Here is a 15,897-nt window from a genome sequence, read left to right as displayed (position 1 = left end):
GTGTCAGAGATTTACCCAAGGAGACACCATCAATGGGGAGCAATTACACAGCAAAGGAGCACCCAAGAGCCTCTGGAGAGCCCAGCATAGGATGTCCCAGTGCTCTATGCTCTGCCCAGAGGAGGAGTTTGCAGACCCTTGCCTAGTCTACACCTGAGCTAAAGCTTTGTGTGGAGGAGAGATGCCTCTAGCTCTATCAATGGACTTGTGTGGACTGTCCCCTGTCTCCTGCCATCCTACTCACCAGCCACATAACTGGAAACCATGGATTCTCGCTCTTCTCACCATTTAACCCCAGGGATCTCCCTAGCTAGCGCCTCTTTAACAGGCAAGCCATGCCCCCAGCACCTGGAGGAAAGGGAGTGAGAAAATTCTGCAGCAGTAAAAGAAAACAGTGTCCACTATCTGATTGAGGCCCGTGGTACCCCAGCAGCCATGTACCCTTAGGCAGGAAGTATTGCTTAGTGCTGAGGGTAATGGATTAATCAAACTTTGGAAAGTTAACTGGGATTTGAGCATTATCATCAAGATGTTGGCATTTGGCAAGTCAAATGGCTCTGCTGTCAACCACCCCTTGCCCTTCCGGTGCCAATCGCCCCGTGTGGCGAACAGTGTGCTCCCCAGGACAGTCTGTGGTGGGGATAGGCTGGCTAGGCCAAGCCAAAGCCTGAAGCTCCCACATCAAGCCCTTTGTCTAGTGGTACAGCAATGGCCCTGGGTTACAAACTCTCCGGTTGTAACGAGGACCCTTCCCCCTGCCAAGCTGCTCTGAAGACCAGGTCAGACAAACGAGTTAGCACAGGAGTCTGCATCTCTGCACAGCCAGAGATTCCTGCAAGCAACTCCGTTGCCTTTTTTACACACTCCAGCCAGCAGCCTGGGAGGCTCAGTCCAAGGCATTTTATAGGTGGAAAAAGCTCAGAGTCACACTGGGGCTCTGAGACAATAAATTTCTCCTAGGTTGGAAGAATGGGAGGTGTTATGTGCTGCTTGGCAGGGAGAGCAGACAGGAGGCAAATGAGAAGCAAGGTCCCAGGGTTCTTTTTCGAAAGCCCTGACGCTAGAAGGAACTTCCACTACATCCTTAACTACACTGCAGAAAAGAATTCCAGGCCAGCCAGAGTGAGACAGAGTTGAAAGTTTATTATAAGGGAGAGCAGCATATGTTTCAGATATAAGCCCTGGCAGGGAGGGGGACAGGGAGAAAGAGGAGAAGGAGAAAGAGGAACAGGGAACACTACACACTCAAGTGTAGCTATGGAATCACATGGGAGCAGGTGAGAAAGGAAGCCAAGAGCTCTCCTGAATCCTTGTTCAGACCCTCCAGGTTGTAGGTCTGCAGGTCAAATCTCTAACCTACCTTCTTGGAAGCCTTCTGGGCATAGCATATCCTCTCTCCAAACCAGCCCAGAGCTTTGCTGACCCAATGACACTCAAGATCCAGAGGGCAACATCTGCATTGTGTAGCCTTCGCCAGAGAAGTCTGGAGCCAGGTCTGTTTTGCTGTCTTGTAGCTTTTGGGAATAGTGAGCTAGCTACATTTCCCCTGGAGTCATCAAAGTGATCAGCAAGGAGGCAGCTTGGCACCCTGCCTGTTGAAAAAGGTCTCCAGAGAACTTCATAGCAAAGGGAGACTTGGGAGGAAACAACAAATAGGGGGAGAAACACCACTGGCAACAGGAAAGAGGCAGGATAGAAAGGCACTGTGGATGAATTTTAATGCAATCAGAAAGCCGCCACAATGAAAATAAAGGAATACATTCAGGTGTCAGGAGGGAGGGGCAAGAAACTGAGTCCCAGGCTTCAAATCAACATCACAAAGGAGGAGCCAGGCCTTCCTGAATGGAGGAGGGAGAATTTTTAAGGGGGAGGTCCAGGAATGAGGAAGCTACAGGATTTTAGTCTTTTGGAAATACTGTCCATGAACTTGGAGCCCTCAAAGGGCACCCGGTTGGAGCAGAGGCAAGCTTTAAATGCTCCCAGGAAGCCCTGGAGATTCTTCTGTTTCAGGCTTCTACCTTCCTCTCTCAAAGTTTTCCTCTCTCCCAGCTTCCTTTCTTTAAAGCAGTGGTTTTCAACCTTTAGGTCATGACCCCTTTGGGGTTGAGCGAGCCCCACACAGGGGTTGTATGTAAAATATTCAGCATACCAGACATTTACACTACAACAGTTCTGAAGCAGCAACAAAATGTCGTGGCTGGGAATCACCACAACATGAGGGGCCATATTAAAGGGTCACAGCACTAGTAAGGTTGAGAACCAGTGTACTAAGGTTTTAATACGTCCTCTTTCTCTCACTTCTACCCATCCAGTTTCTCCTGAGGCTTTGCTTCCAGTCCTTTTATGCCACTTCCACGTTTTTTCCACTGCACCCTTTACACTTTTTCTCTCTCATTCTTCTTGGTCTCTTACGTCCATTCCCACCCCAGAGTTTGCAGTTGGTGAATTAGGGGCACTGTAAGTCTGAAAATAAAGTGAGGTTGGAGCGAACAGCCCTACCATGACCCAGAGTTGGGTGGCGCAGCCCAGGCCAGGACAAACCCAAAGTTTTCCCTGTCCAAATATGGTAGCCTGACAAGCTGCTAGTCCACGGGCCAGGAGTTCACAACATGTCCAGAAGTTAAAATTCACCTATCATAAATGAGTGCACCAGGCTGATAGGGGAGGACCTGGAATGGCTAGAGAAGGAGTGTTCTGCTCTGTACAGGGCATGCTGTCATGCTGTCACTCTATCCGTTCCATAGTCAAATTGAGGGCCTGATATTGAAGAACTTGTGCTGCAGCACAAAGAGCTAGCATCTCTCTTCAGGGAGCCATCTGGAGATAGGATGTGGAGAGGAAAGCCAGACAGAAACCATCTCACAAGCGAAGCAGTGAGAGAAAGTAAAAGACAAGGCACATTGATCAAGAGGCTGTCCTAGAAGAACGCAGCCACAGCACCCTCCAGAGCAAAGGGCACCAGCCGGGGTTCTGGGAAGACTGCCTATTTCACCTCATTCTTACACTAGAAAAGATGGGGTTTAGAGGGAGGAAGGGCACACAAGGCAGCCTAGATGACCCGTTTGCCCTAGGCTAGAAGTCAGACCTAGGACTAGGCTTCGCAGAGAGCTGCCTTCTAGAAGCAGGAGGAGGCAGAGGGAGTCGTTGCTATCTGTCTCTCGCTCCTCGCTGACGCCGACATGCTGCTCTGTTTGGATGCTCTGCACCCTGCACCTCCCACCTTCCCTGCCACCACCACCTTGCGCACACAGTAACCCCGCTGCTTCCAGCCAAGCTCCTCCCTCCCGCCCCACCCACCTCTGATTGTGAGCCCCATCCCTCCCTGCCGAACTTCTATCTCTCCCTCCCAGTTGCTTTTTGCTCTGGCTGTGAGTTCCTTCACCTCCCGCTAAGCTCCTCCCTATCTCTCCTCATTTGGCTGTGAGCTCCGCCCGCTTCCGCCAAGCTCCTCCCCTACCCCGTTCTCTTCCCTCTCCGGCCTCGCCCTTTTGCGGGCGGCTCCTCCCCCTGCCCCCTCCCCTCTGCTCCGCCCCTGGCCCGGGTAAGCATCTCCTAATTTTGTTCTAGAAGATAGAAAACTCTTCGTGGGTATGCTCAACAAGCAACAATCTGAGGACGACGTGCGCCGCCTCTTCGAGGCCTTCGGGAACATCGAGGAGTGCACTATCCTGCGCGGGCCGGACGGCAACAGCAAGGGTGTGTTTGTGTGTGTGTGTGTGTGTGTGTGTGTGTGTGTGTGTGTGTGTGTGTGTGTGTGTGTATGTGTGTGTGTGTGTGTGCGCGCGCGCGCGCGCGTGCCCGCGCAGGCATATGAAAGATGCTAGCGACGCCGTCAGGTGGTCCTCGACGAGACCAAGAGGAGAGGAGGCCTTGGGTCTCTCTGCTCTGTGTCCCTTTCTGTCACTGTCTCGTCCCCTTCACATTTTATGCTCATATGGGGGGATGGGGAGGGGACGTCCTCTTCCGACCGCCCTGTCTCTGTCCCGTACGTCTCTCTCCCTGGGTCCTCAGGGCCATGGCTCAGCCTGTCCTATCCCCTACAGGGTGCGCCTTTGTGAAGTACTCCTCCCATGCCGAGGCACAAGCCGCCATCAACGCTCTACATGGCAGCCAGACCATGCCTGTGAGTGTGACCCTCAGAGTGCGTGCAGGGTCTCATCAACCTTACTTACCACTGTTTCCCAAACCAGGGTAGATTTAGGTAACCCAGAAAAGGTGGGACTTAAACATGGTACCCGTGGGAGACCTTAGTATAGCACCGCACAAAAAGCGCGGGGGTGGGACGGGCCAGGGCAGGGACTTTGGAGGTGAAGACTGAAGCAAGCGGATCTCATGTGCCATCCTGGCTGCAGGGAGCCTCCTCCAGCCTGGTGGTCAAGTTTGCAGACACTGACAAGGAGCGCACAATGCGACGGATGCAGCAGATGGCTGGCCAGATGGGCATGTTCAACCCCATGGCCATCCCCTTCGGAGCCTATGGAGCCTACGCTCAGGCAGTAAGTGGGGGCAAGGGTGGGCAGGGGTTTGTTAAGGAGCTCCCCTCTCCCCAGCTCCAGAGAACAAGGATGCTGACCCGAACATTGTTCTGTCCCCAGAGCGAAGACTGTCAGGCATAACCCCAGAGAGTGTAGTCTCAGGAGTTAAGAGGAGAAGTCAGGTAGGGGTGGTTGCCAGGAGGTGGGAGGCTGTCCTTGTTTTCAAGGAGGAGTTCCTAGAGAAGACCCTTGTAGGGTAGCCAGACAGTTCACCCCTGCACTCCACTCCCTTCCAAATCAATGTGAAGGCCAGAAAGCACCAGTGCAGTAATGATCAGGCATTTGGCCCTCACTCTTCAAACTCTACTTACAGAGCGTTTTTCTCATTCACCTCCGGTGGGAACTGTGAAGAGACCCAAAGCCTCAAATACCCACTCTTGCCCCTGCCTCTGGCCCCAACAACTTGATTCTCCCACAGCTGTATCCTAAGATCCCGTCCTCTTCTGCCTCCAGACATGTAACCATCATCTCTGCGTGGTGGTGCTGCTGTCCTCCAAATACCACTCTCTTCTTGAGCAGGGTCTAGTTTTGACCATTTACAGCAGCCATCCCGACTCGCTTTTGTAATAACATTTGGGGGTCCAGTTATGTTTCTCTTGTCTTTTCTATGGGACACATTTAAACAGAAATTTACCCTGTTGACTGTCTGTAGGAGCCTGGGTGCCATTCCCCAGAATAGCATGCCTTCCACAAACTGGGGAGCATACAAAGAGTAAACCCCTTTCCTTCACCCCGCAAAACATAGATTTCCAAAGGGCCTACTGTTCCTTTGTAAATCAGCCAGTCAGTGAAGACTAAGGCAGGCAAGGGGGAGGCCTCAGGGCTAGCTTTCTAGGGGTAGAGACCAAAAGCCTGTACCAGTTCCCCAAGGCTCAGAAGTTGGTGTCCAGGAGCCGAGCCCCTGGTGGGAGGGCTGCCCCTCTGGAAGCATGTGATATTTTTTCCACTCCCTCTGCCCCAGCTGATGCAGCAGCAAGCAGCCCTCATGGCATCGGTCGCTCAAGGAGGCTACCTGAATCCCATGGCTGCCTTCGCTGCCGCCCAGATGCAGCAGATGGCGGCCCTCAACATGAATGGCCTAGCAGCCGCACCTATGACCCCAACTTCAGGTGAGCCAGTCAGTCTCTGACCTGGGGAAAGGGTAGCAGGACCCAGGCTTGGGCATCATTACAGCTATTAATGTTTCGTTCTATAGGAAGAACGCATGGGGTCTAGGCCCAAGTACTTTGTCTCAAAAATGTTCTAATCTGTAGGAGCCCCAGGGAAGATGAGGTGTTCATACCATGAAATCCACAATAAGATTTCAGGGGGAGATAGCTTCTCTCGTGTTGTCCATCCATGGTCCTTGCCTAAAAGCAACTCATTTTTATCTTTATTAACAAACACTGTCTGGAAATAGACAATGACGTGAAAACATTCCCATTTGAGGTTCAGCATAGTTCTGCCTGCATAGTTGCCACATCCTTTCTCTTAAGCCAACCTTGATAAGTGGACATTTTCCAAGAAACTACACATTCAGCTAGAGAACCACATGAGTCATGGATGAGCACTGGAATCAACCCATCTCACAAAACATGTTTTTGATTGGCTCTTGGCTCTTGTCCAGTACAATTTTGCCTCCTACCCCCAGGATATCTGGCAATGTCCACAGACATTTTTGTTTGCCACAACTCATAATAGAGAGTGCTAGCATCTAGTATGTAGAGGCCAGGGAGTTGTGGCTACACACCTCACAATATATAGTCGGCTCCCTATAAAGGACTATCTGGCTTCAAATGACTAAGGGGTCAACACTGAGAAGCCCTAGGCTGCAAATCTAAGAATGAGTTGATAGAGTAGGCTCCCTTTTACCAAGCTTTCTGGTTTTTTGTATCAGACCACAGTAATGTTCCTGAGGTCCAGCTATCCCTTTCCAAGCTTCAAGCCACAAAAGATTGAGATATTCCTGGGCTCAACTAGAGCATCACCCTATTAGTTCTGGTCCCCCATCTCAGGGACATTCATGGAAGTGGATCAGCCTCAGCTAGGGTATAGAGACTGACAGTTTCCATCCTGCAGGGCCTCAGTACAGTAACATTCCTCCATCTTGATATCCACCACCTAGAATATAGAATGCGTCATAGCCCTAACACTTGCATCACTGTCATGATCACCACTACTGCTTCTGCTGAAGGAAGCCAAATAGGGCTGCTTAGACTCTGAATTGTCACGTCTTCCTCAGTGTAAGGATCTAGAATTCTCCTCAGGTTGAATAGCAAAACTTCACGGGAGATGCAGATAAGCCTTTCATGGACCCAGAAAGGACCAGCCAATCCTGACTTGGCTGGAGTACACACAACCTACTGAAAAAGGATAAAGGGCCAAGTGTGGTCAAAGTTAAGGACACTGAGTCTGTGTTCTCTATGTTCAAGGATAACATTCAGTGGTTAGAGAAATCTCCATGGAGTAGGGGCTCTATCTTGAACAATAAATAATCTGGGATGAATGAAAACATTAAATCCAATAAACTAAGCTAAGGTATAGTTTACCAACAAGATAGGGTAGCTGTGTGAGGGCCAAGACTGTCCCAAAGCCTTGGGGAGTAGCAAAGTGGAACTCCATGCTCAACCTTCCTCACCTTTACTGCCCTTGCCTTCTCTCTTCCCCACTCCCTCTGCCTCCCCCAAAACAGGTGGCAGCACCCCTCCAGGCATCACTGCACCAGCTGTGCCTAGCATCCCGTCCCCCATTGGGGTGAACGGCTTCACCGGCCTCCCCCCACAGGCCAATGGGCAGCCTGCTGCGGAAGCTGTGTTTGCCAATGGCATTCACCCTTACCCAGGTAAGCTCTTCCTTCCCCAAGCAGCAGACATCTTGTCCATTCTTTCCTTATTCACTGTTAAAAGAAGGAACACACATTTCTGGCCCTCTGCTGGTGCCCTAGTGGAACCACAAATGTGATCAAAAAGAGCCAGTCACCTTCCTGATTTAGGGAGCCTGTAATAAGAGAGAAAGGACTAAGATCCTAACGTGGGAGTGTCTTCTTATCAATAATAAAGAATTCTATGCCGGAGACACGGGAAGCAATTGTACAACCCCGGTAGAGAGAAGAGGCCAGTAACTACAAATGCTCGAGTGTGAACTTGAGCTGTAATAACTAGGAGGACAGGAGCTAAAAGAATAACCACATTTAGTGATAAGTAGCAAAGGACTCATTGGAGAAGGAACTGAAGATTTTGAGGGACCGTCTAGAGATTACATTCCAGTCCAGTCTTTTGGTACATGTAAGGGGAAAAGGGGGTCAGCACATCGGACAGTTCCTTCCCACACATCAGCACTTCGGACAGCTCCTGTCCCACGCCACCTGTTGGACAGCTCCTGGGTCTGTGTTCAGGAGGTGAACTGTGAAAATGAAGCCCGTTTCTGATTGCAGATTGACTTTTCTCCTGTCAAATTCAGTGGAACTCACATGGCAAGCACATGGAGCTGTCCCCAAAGCACTTCTTCCTTTTTATAAGAAGGATGACAGATACCAGGGCAGGGAAGCAGAGTTCAGAGTCTTAGAACTAGCATAATGGAGATGTGCAAAGTACTGCCCTCCTTTCTGGAGACCATAAAAAGCCACGTCTTCACTAGATTCTAGGATTCCAGGACATTGGATTGTCCCCTAGGAGGTCAAAGTTAAGTTGAAAGCACAATATCCACCTTCCCACTCCATCTCTAAACAGCACACCTGAGTCTGATCAAGAGGGAATGTTCCCTATTGAAGATGACTAGAGAATCAAGTGAAGTTAAGAGTCCTGAAATCCTAGGATGAACTGTACTGAACACCAGGAGGCAGTAAAAGGCCTGCTGGGAAGGGGCAGGGTTGTTAGGAGGTGGGCCTAATAATTACAAGAAGTCAATCTTGTTAGAGCCCAGGGGATTTGGTGTGCTGTTTAAGGATGGGGACTCCTCCCTGGCACAGGTCATAGAGGAGGGGGTTGGCCTGCTGGAGGCAAAGTGACCCTGCTGATCTCAGGCCTGTCAGCTGGGAGATGCTACTGCTGGCACATCTGGGTGTCTTCTCCCTCCACTCTTCCCTGCCTCTAAGCCCATCTGGATCTCCAGTTCCAGCCCCACCCTCACTGACATCTGTGAGTCATTTTTCTGATGGAGCTTGGAGACACTTCTCTCCCCTATCTGTAACAATCTGCCATATCCCAGAAACAATTCCCTGACAGAACCCGAGGAGGGATGGAGGGAAGGGAAGGAGAAATGTAGTACATTAAAAAAATTAATTTACCATCTTTAAATTCGTAGTTTGGAGCCACCGTAATGAGCGAGATCCTTCAAAATGCTCGCTTTTTGGCAGTTACTAATGAGGTCGTTAGGCAGAGAACGCAGAGAGGGGTCTCTGCGTGCTTCTCTCCAGTTGTTAGCCCCACTCACTCCTCTGTTCTCCCATTTTGCTCACGACCATGTTGGAAATACATGATGTGTGTGGTTTAAACAGCCACGCACAACCCTCAAAGAACTGGCTCTGACAAGCACCAAGAACTATTTATACTTTCTTCCCAGTGCACTGTTTACCGAGTTCCTAGCAATATGCTGGGCGCTGCCTCTAAGTGGTGCAGATTGCTTTACACGTTGGCTTCTAGCTTCGTGCAGTAAGAAAAGGGCACCAGCTCTTACATGAGTAAAGGTGTTGCATGGGTGAGCATCTGGGAAGGCCAAAACAACAAACCAGATATGGCTGCCACTCTAGAGAGCTCAGAAGAAAGCAAAGGAGACAGGTGAGAGGGAGAAGAAATTAGCTCTGCCAAACATCACAGCTTGGAGTTCTTGGCTCTAGCTTCCACCACAGGAAATGTAGGCATTGGACTTTGGGATGGGACAGTCCCAGGCAGGAAATAGCTTAAAGGATCCCTGTTCATGTTCCTTCTGCTAAGCAGAGTCCCACCTTCTCCCTCCCTCCCTCCTTCTCTCTCTCTGTCTCTCTCTGTCTCTCTGTCTCTGTCTCTCTCTGTCTCTCTCTCTGTCTCTCTCTGTCTCTCCCTCTCCCTCCCTCTCTGTCTCTCCCTCTCCCTCCCTCTCTCTCTCTCTCTCTCTCTCTCTCTCTCTCTCTCTGTATGTGTTCCTAGGAGGTATTATATCTGTGACCTGCCTGTCTCTAAGGACTTTTGTCTCATGCTGTTCTCAAGGTTCCTCTGAACCCCAGGTGCTGTTTTCTGGAGAAAATTTAGCCAAAGGCTCATGGACAAAAGCTCATAAGGAGTGGAAGATCTCCCTTCTAAAGGCATTGAAACATGGCAGGCAGTTAGCTTGGGTCAAAGGGGACTTGAGGTTTTCTGTTTCTTTCAAACATAATGGAGGTGGATCCTCTCAGTGTGTGTGTGTGTGTGTGTGTGTGTGTGTGTGTGTGTGTGTGTGTGTGTGTGTACATCTATCTCCACACGTTTTCCTGGGCCAGCCCTTTTCTCCAGTCAGCCATCACTGTCCTTGGTAACCAAGGGCCGCACACACTGCTGGCCCATACTTCCTTCTTCTACTGAGATCTTAGCAACAACAAAGGCCAGAGATAAATCAAAAATTTCCCAAGTCCATTCCCCAGAGGTCTTGCTAAAATTTTGACTCGAGGCTCTTCTTTTTCTGGCTCCTTGATTTCTCTGGAAGGTACCTTTCTCCAAGTCCTGTTGGCAGACCCAAGGGGAGTAATTTATTTTGCCTTCTATTCCTGTGGTAATGATTATGATAGGAAGTAACTTGGGAAGGAAAGGGTTTACTTGACTAAAGTATCAAAGACTCCATTCCAGAGAGGGATGCCAAGGCGGTAACCTGGATCCAGAAACTGAAGCAGAAGCCATGGAGGAGCGCTGCTTAGCAGATTGCTCACCATGGTTTACTTATCCCACTTTCTTACAACCCAGGACCACTTGTCCAAGGATGGCACTATCCACCATGAGCTGGGCCCTCTTACATCAATCAAGAAAATATTTTACAGACTTGCCTAAAGGCTGGTCTTTCCAGATAGCTCTAGCTTTGTCACATTAACAAAAAAAACTGACCGGCCCAGGGAAAGAGTGTCAGTGTGAGTCTTCCCAGAGTCTTTATTTCACTCGTCATCGACAAGCTGGTGCTGCTTGTTTGCTTGTTCGTTCATTTTAATTTACTCCCCCTACATTTTCCCGGGAATCTGTGAGCAAGAGTCCCCCAGCCTGAGCACCTGTAACTCCTTGATCCCTCTTCAAGCCAGGACCCTCATGTCTCTCCACCAAGGCCCTCGTGGTCTGGCATCACTTCCCAGCCAGCGTAAGTTTCTGCATGAACTGATCTCAGCCCTGCCCCAGGCCAGCTTCACTATGCATTTCCCAGTTAGAATGAACAACTGTGTAGCTGCTCAAGGTTCTGGGTGCAAAAGAGAGAGAACTCCAACAAGACCCAGCTCTCAAGGTGCCTGTCTCAGCTGCTCTGTCTCAGGGACAGCCTGTGGTGGTTAGAGAAGGCAACATAGCCACATAGGTCTTTGGGTGGGGACAGAGGCTAGGTTGGGTGGGTATCACTGACCTCTGTTCTCTTGCCTTCTTGCAGCACAGAGCCCCACCGCAGCGGACCCCCTGCAGCAGGCCTACGCCGGAGTGCAGCAGTATGCAGGACGTTAGTATCCATGCAGCCTCTTGGCTCTTCCACTCGCTCTACTTAGGTCTCCGCACATCTGCACCAGCACCACCTTCCTCTCTAGATCTGGTCCCAGCCCTACAAAAGGAAGGGTGGGAGGATAGAGCCTCTAGATGTAAGGAGGGAGTGTGGTGCTGGCAGAGATACTCTCTCCCATCACCACTGGGCTGTCTTCCACCTCAGGTCCTCTACATGGTGCTGTGTCACACGGGTGTCCTTGAGTTGGTGAGCTACAGTAGAACATGGACACTTTTGATGTTGTCTTCACCACACTGGCTGCCAGGACCAGTGTGTTTGGTGGTCTCATGGCACACAGCTACGACACAGCTACGTGGGTTGCTGCTCTGCACAGTTCATGGTCTCTGACCCAGGAAGCAGAAGCCTGGGTTTGAGAGGAGGGACGACTCTGGAGGGGAAGCAGCTTCTCCTCTCCAGACAAGCAAGATGGAGTTCTCAGAGGAGAGGCAGCAAAATGAACAGGCAGGCAGGAAGAAACGGCCTGGGGCCAGCAGGCCAGGTGTCACAAAACCCAGCCAAACTGTCAGCCAAGCCCCTTCTTTTGTCCCACCACTTGTCCACATATTCTTTTCATCCCTACTCAGCCTGTGCCCACTGTCTGGCCTGGCTAAGGCACTTCTTCAATGGTTTTGGAGATCTAGTGACGCCCCCCTGTGGATGATGGGGCTACTTCACAAGGTCAGAGCGTAGGGGAACCTGTCCTTGTTCAACTGGAGCCAAGACAAAGCTCCCTTATTGTGGGCCCTATCCCAGCTCTAACCTCAGGCTCTACAGCTGTGAGAGCCAGGTTACTCTGCCAAGAGAGATGGCTCCCGCCCTCCTTCTGACCTTTTCCAACCAAACAGAACATCAGGGTACACTCCTGGGGAACAGTTATCTGTACTCCATCAGACAGCGTTCACTTCCCAGCAGGTATCATCTGAGCAGAAGTGAGGATAGGTCAGTTATGATTGTTCACCGTTTCAGATTAGAGTTGCCTGTGTGTACATGTCTCCTAAACTGAAAGCAGCTTCTGTGAACCGCATGAACTGCTGTCCACCTTATGGCCCTCAATCACTGACACTGAGCCCTCTCTCTCTCTCTCTCTCTCTCTCTCTCTCTCTCTCTCTCTCTCTCTTTCTCTCTCTCTCTCTCTCCTGACCTCCCTCCCTGTCTGTGTCCCTCTGTGTCCCTCTGTATCCTGTTGCCATCTCTGGACTTTCTCTTCGGCTCTTCAGCTGCTGCCTACCCTGCTGCCTATGGTCAGATAAGCCAGGCCTTTCCTCAGCCACCGCCAATGATTCCCCAGCAACAGAGAGAAGGTGAGTCTCGGCCCTTCCCTTTCCCAGTCCCTGAAGAGGTTGCTTTACCTGGTCTTCTGGTCTCTCCAGACCTCTGACAGGACCTTGGTTAGATGTGCATGAAAGTGGGTGGGAGAGCTACAAGGCTAGAAGAGGTCCTCGCCTATTCATACAAGATGTGCATGCATCCTGTAGGCACGTCTGGTGCTGGTAGCTGGTCCAGGGGCAGATGACCAGAGGCCACATCCCAGGGACCAGCAAGCCATTCGCAAGGCACCTTCCCCATGTCCCACCGTCATTTGCCAGTGGTCAGACACAGCTCACATACAAGTACCGTGGTCTTTAAAAACCAACCCTGAAGGATGGAAAGGTTGCTTTCCTTCTGCAGCAAGCCCTTTCAGTCACACTTAAACAAGACTTAGATGAGGTTGAGGATGTGTTTGGTGGTGGAGGCCTTGTCCCTGCTCCAGAGAGTTCTCCACTTTATGGAGATAGAGAATACACAGGCTCACTCCCTGGGACATTCATCTGAAGTCCATCTGCTGTGTTCCCAGTGAGTGAGAGCGGAGCTGGGGGGGGGGGGTGAGGCTCCAGCAATGGAGCAGCCTTGGCAACCCTGAGCACTGAGAAGAAAATGGTGACTAGCCTGAGGTAGTGAGGGAAGTGAGGTCTTGTAGGAGGAAGCAGAGGACACCTGCCTTCCCTGATGGGTAGTATTTGGCCAGTGTTGGGGGCAGGGAGAAATAAATGCTCATGGCTAGAAGGGGTAAGCAATGGAGACGTTTGTCCTGTATAGGATATGTTGCCATCCCAGTGATGGGGAGAGAAGGGCGGCACACCTGGGTAGGCTCCATGGGCAGGAGGAAGCATCTATGGCTACAGTGCAGCTCTAGTGAAGAAGGATGCCCTCTAGGTTGCGCGTAGATGTCAGAGTGTTGGTAGCGCAGGACAGGCAAGACCAGAACCTTGGTAGAGATTACATGACATCACTCACTGGGTTCCCTTCCAGTAACCAGAGAGCAGGCAAGAGAGGAAACTGTATAAGCAATTGTCTCAGAAGCCCTGCCACAGAAAGCTGGGCTTGAGAAACAGGGACATCAACAAGACCCCATCTTCTTCATCTCCTCATGACAGTGACCTGTAACAAAACCTGTCCCAGACGTGCACAGTGCAGGTTCCATTGGTTTCCGAATGTCAGATGTATGCTCCCTGCAGCGGATTACACCAGTGATCTGGGGTTTAGGTTACTCGAAAGGACTCTGGGAACCCACTGAACCAAATCCCTTTGGTGAGAGAGACCACAACAGTCTTGAAGTCCCTGAATAACTGCAAGTATGCATTTCAAACCACACCCCTCTGGGTCTGACTCCCGGATTGGTCACCTCCTGTTCAGGTGACTCCACACAAGTCATTCCACCCCATACTTATAAGATCTCGAGGACAATTCCTTAGAGAAATGTGTGTATCAAACTCACTTGGATCTGCTCTCCTGTACCCCATGCAGCAACTGTCTACACACAGCCCTTCTCCATACAGTTATTACCCCTAAAGCCTTGCAGGGGATGTCCCCATGCATCAGACAACTCTGAGGGCCACACCATCACATTTCCCCATATCTGGGACGCAAGACATCTGTGGAAAGCTTTTCCCTTTCCTTATCCCCATACCCTGCAGTAACTGAGAACCAACTTCCATCACTGAGCTGGGCAGGGGGGAGCAGTCTCTCAAGGTCCTGCTTTACCCAAAGAACCATCCCTGGACTGTGGCCTTGAGGCCTGCCTTCCTGCAGCCCAGACCTTGATCAGTTAGGTCAGAGCCACAACAGATGAACCAGGTGCTGCTGATCCAGGCCTATAGCAGAGAGCTGTACTCAGAGGCCACATGGTTTTTGTTACTTGCTTACCTCTCACTGTACTCAGATCCCTTCATGAATCTGTATAAAAAGCCGATGAATTCCCAAACTCTGCAACACACACAGACACACACACACACACACACACACACACATTCGCGCACACACACACACATTCGCGCACGCACACACACACACAAACAGACACACACACACACGCACACCACACACAGACACACACATACACACACACACATGCACACCACACACAGACACACAGACACACACACAAACAGACACACACACACGCACACCACACACAGACACACACACACATGCACACCACACACACACACAGACACACACATGCGTGCACGCACACACACACACAAACAGACACACACACACACGCACACCACACACAGACACACAGACACACACATACACACAAAAAGACACACACAAAAAGACACACACACACGCACGCACACACACACATGCACGCACACACACACACATGCACACCACACACAGACACACACACAAACAGACACACACTCACGCACACACACCCACAAACAGACACACATACACACACACAGATATGTAGATATGTTGGGTCTTAGTGCCATACTCCCCCATCACACATGACAGCCCTCGCTATCATCTTTAAATCCTAGTTTCCTGCTTCCTCCCCTCTTGCTCCCAATTCCCGTTCTGTGCTACCCTGTGGATCTAGATGTGACCTTCTTCTCATAACTTTTCCAGCTCTGTGCAAACTTAGCCATACCCTGCTCCCCATTCAAGGCCCTGTGCCACAGTCCTCTTGGAGTCCACAAGTCTTTTTCAGAGGCAAATATTTCATCCTTTTCCCCTGACCATGATATATGGGCTCCCTAGGGAAGTAGAAGGCAGGAAGGAGTGGGGCACAAATGCAGAAACTGACAGAACCATTCTGCCATACCCTGTTAGGTTAGGGCATTGAGGGCAGGTTTTGGGCTTGGAAGGAGGAAGACTCTAGTACATATAAGTAGGGAAGTGTGTGCTGCAGGTGAGGGACATCAGGAAAAAAAGACTTTACCAAGCATACGGTGAGCCGAGGGCCCAGGAGACAGGAAGAAAGGTGGGGCAGCGGCAAATAAAGCCAGGTCCCACTGGATGTATGAAGCCTGGATGGGAAAGAGGGCTGTATTCCTTCAGCTCCGTTAGGTGATCTCTTACAACAGGTTCACCTCTCCCAGAACACAGGGGCAGCTGGGTAGGACCCTCCTGCCAGCATCTAGTATTGGAGTTGAGACTGAAAACCAACAGATTCCTGAGCCTGTCCCCAGGCCACCTGTCACACAGATGGCACAGGATCTCTGGGATGACTATGACTGCAGCTCTGCCACTTTCTGTCTCAGAAACTACATGTCACCTTGCCCTGGGTTGGGCTGGATTCTGTGAATGAAGCAAAGTAGAAAGAGTTGGGGAGCAAGATCACTGTTGATTATGGGGACAACAGCGGCTCCTAACATCCTAATTAGGGTAACATAGGAGGACATTCAGCCACACCTTGCAGACAGGACTGAGCTGA

At 50.7% G+C, this 15,897-nt stretch overlaps 1 protein-coding gene across 39 annotated transcripts in view; it reads left to right on the top strand.

Moving 5' to 3' along the window:
• Celf4 (CUGBP, Elav-like family member 4) overlaps positions 1-15,897 on the top strand; it is a 278,464-nt gene that overhangs the window by 247,287 nt on the left and 15,280 nt on the right. For 17 of the 39 annotated variants that reach the window (XM_039096895.2, XM_039096892.2, XM_039096888.2 and 14 more), the window contains 7 exon segments: positions 3,568-3,696; positions 4,044-4,123; positions 4,353-4,496; positions 5,497-5,644; positions 7,207-7,356; positions 11,085-11,150; positions 12,407-12,490. In XM_039096895.2, coding sequence (XP_038952823.1) covers positions 3,568-3,696; positions 4,044-4,123; positions 4,353-4,496; positions 5,497-5,644; positions 7,207-7,356; positions 11,085-11,150; positions 12,407-12,490 — 801 coding nt within the window. 39 annotated transcript variants of the gene reach the window in all.

The sequence above is a fragment of the Rattus norvegicus genome, chromosome 18 (genome assembly GCF_036323735.1).
Source record: "Rattus norvegicus strain BN/NHsdMcwi chromosome 18, GRCr8, whole genome shotgun sequence".
NCBI lineage: Eukaryota > Metazoa > Chordata > Mammalia > Rodentia > Muridae > Rattus > Rattus norvegicus.
The sequence above is the reverse complement of the archived record's forward strand: the minus strand, read 5'-3'. Positions and strand labels throughout refer to the sequence as shown.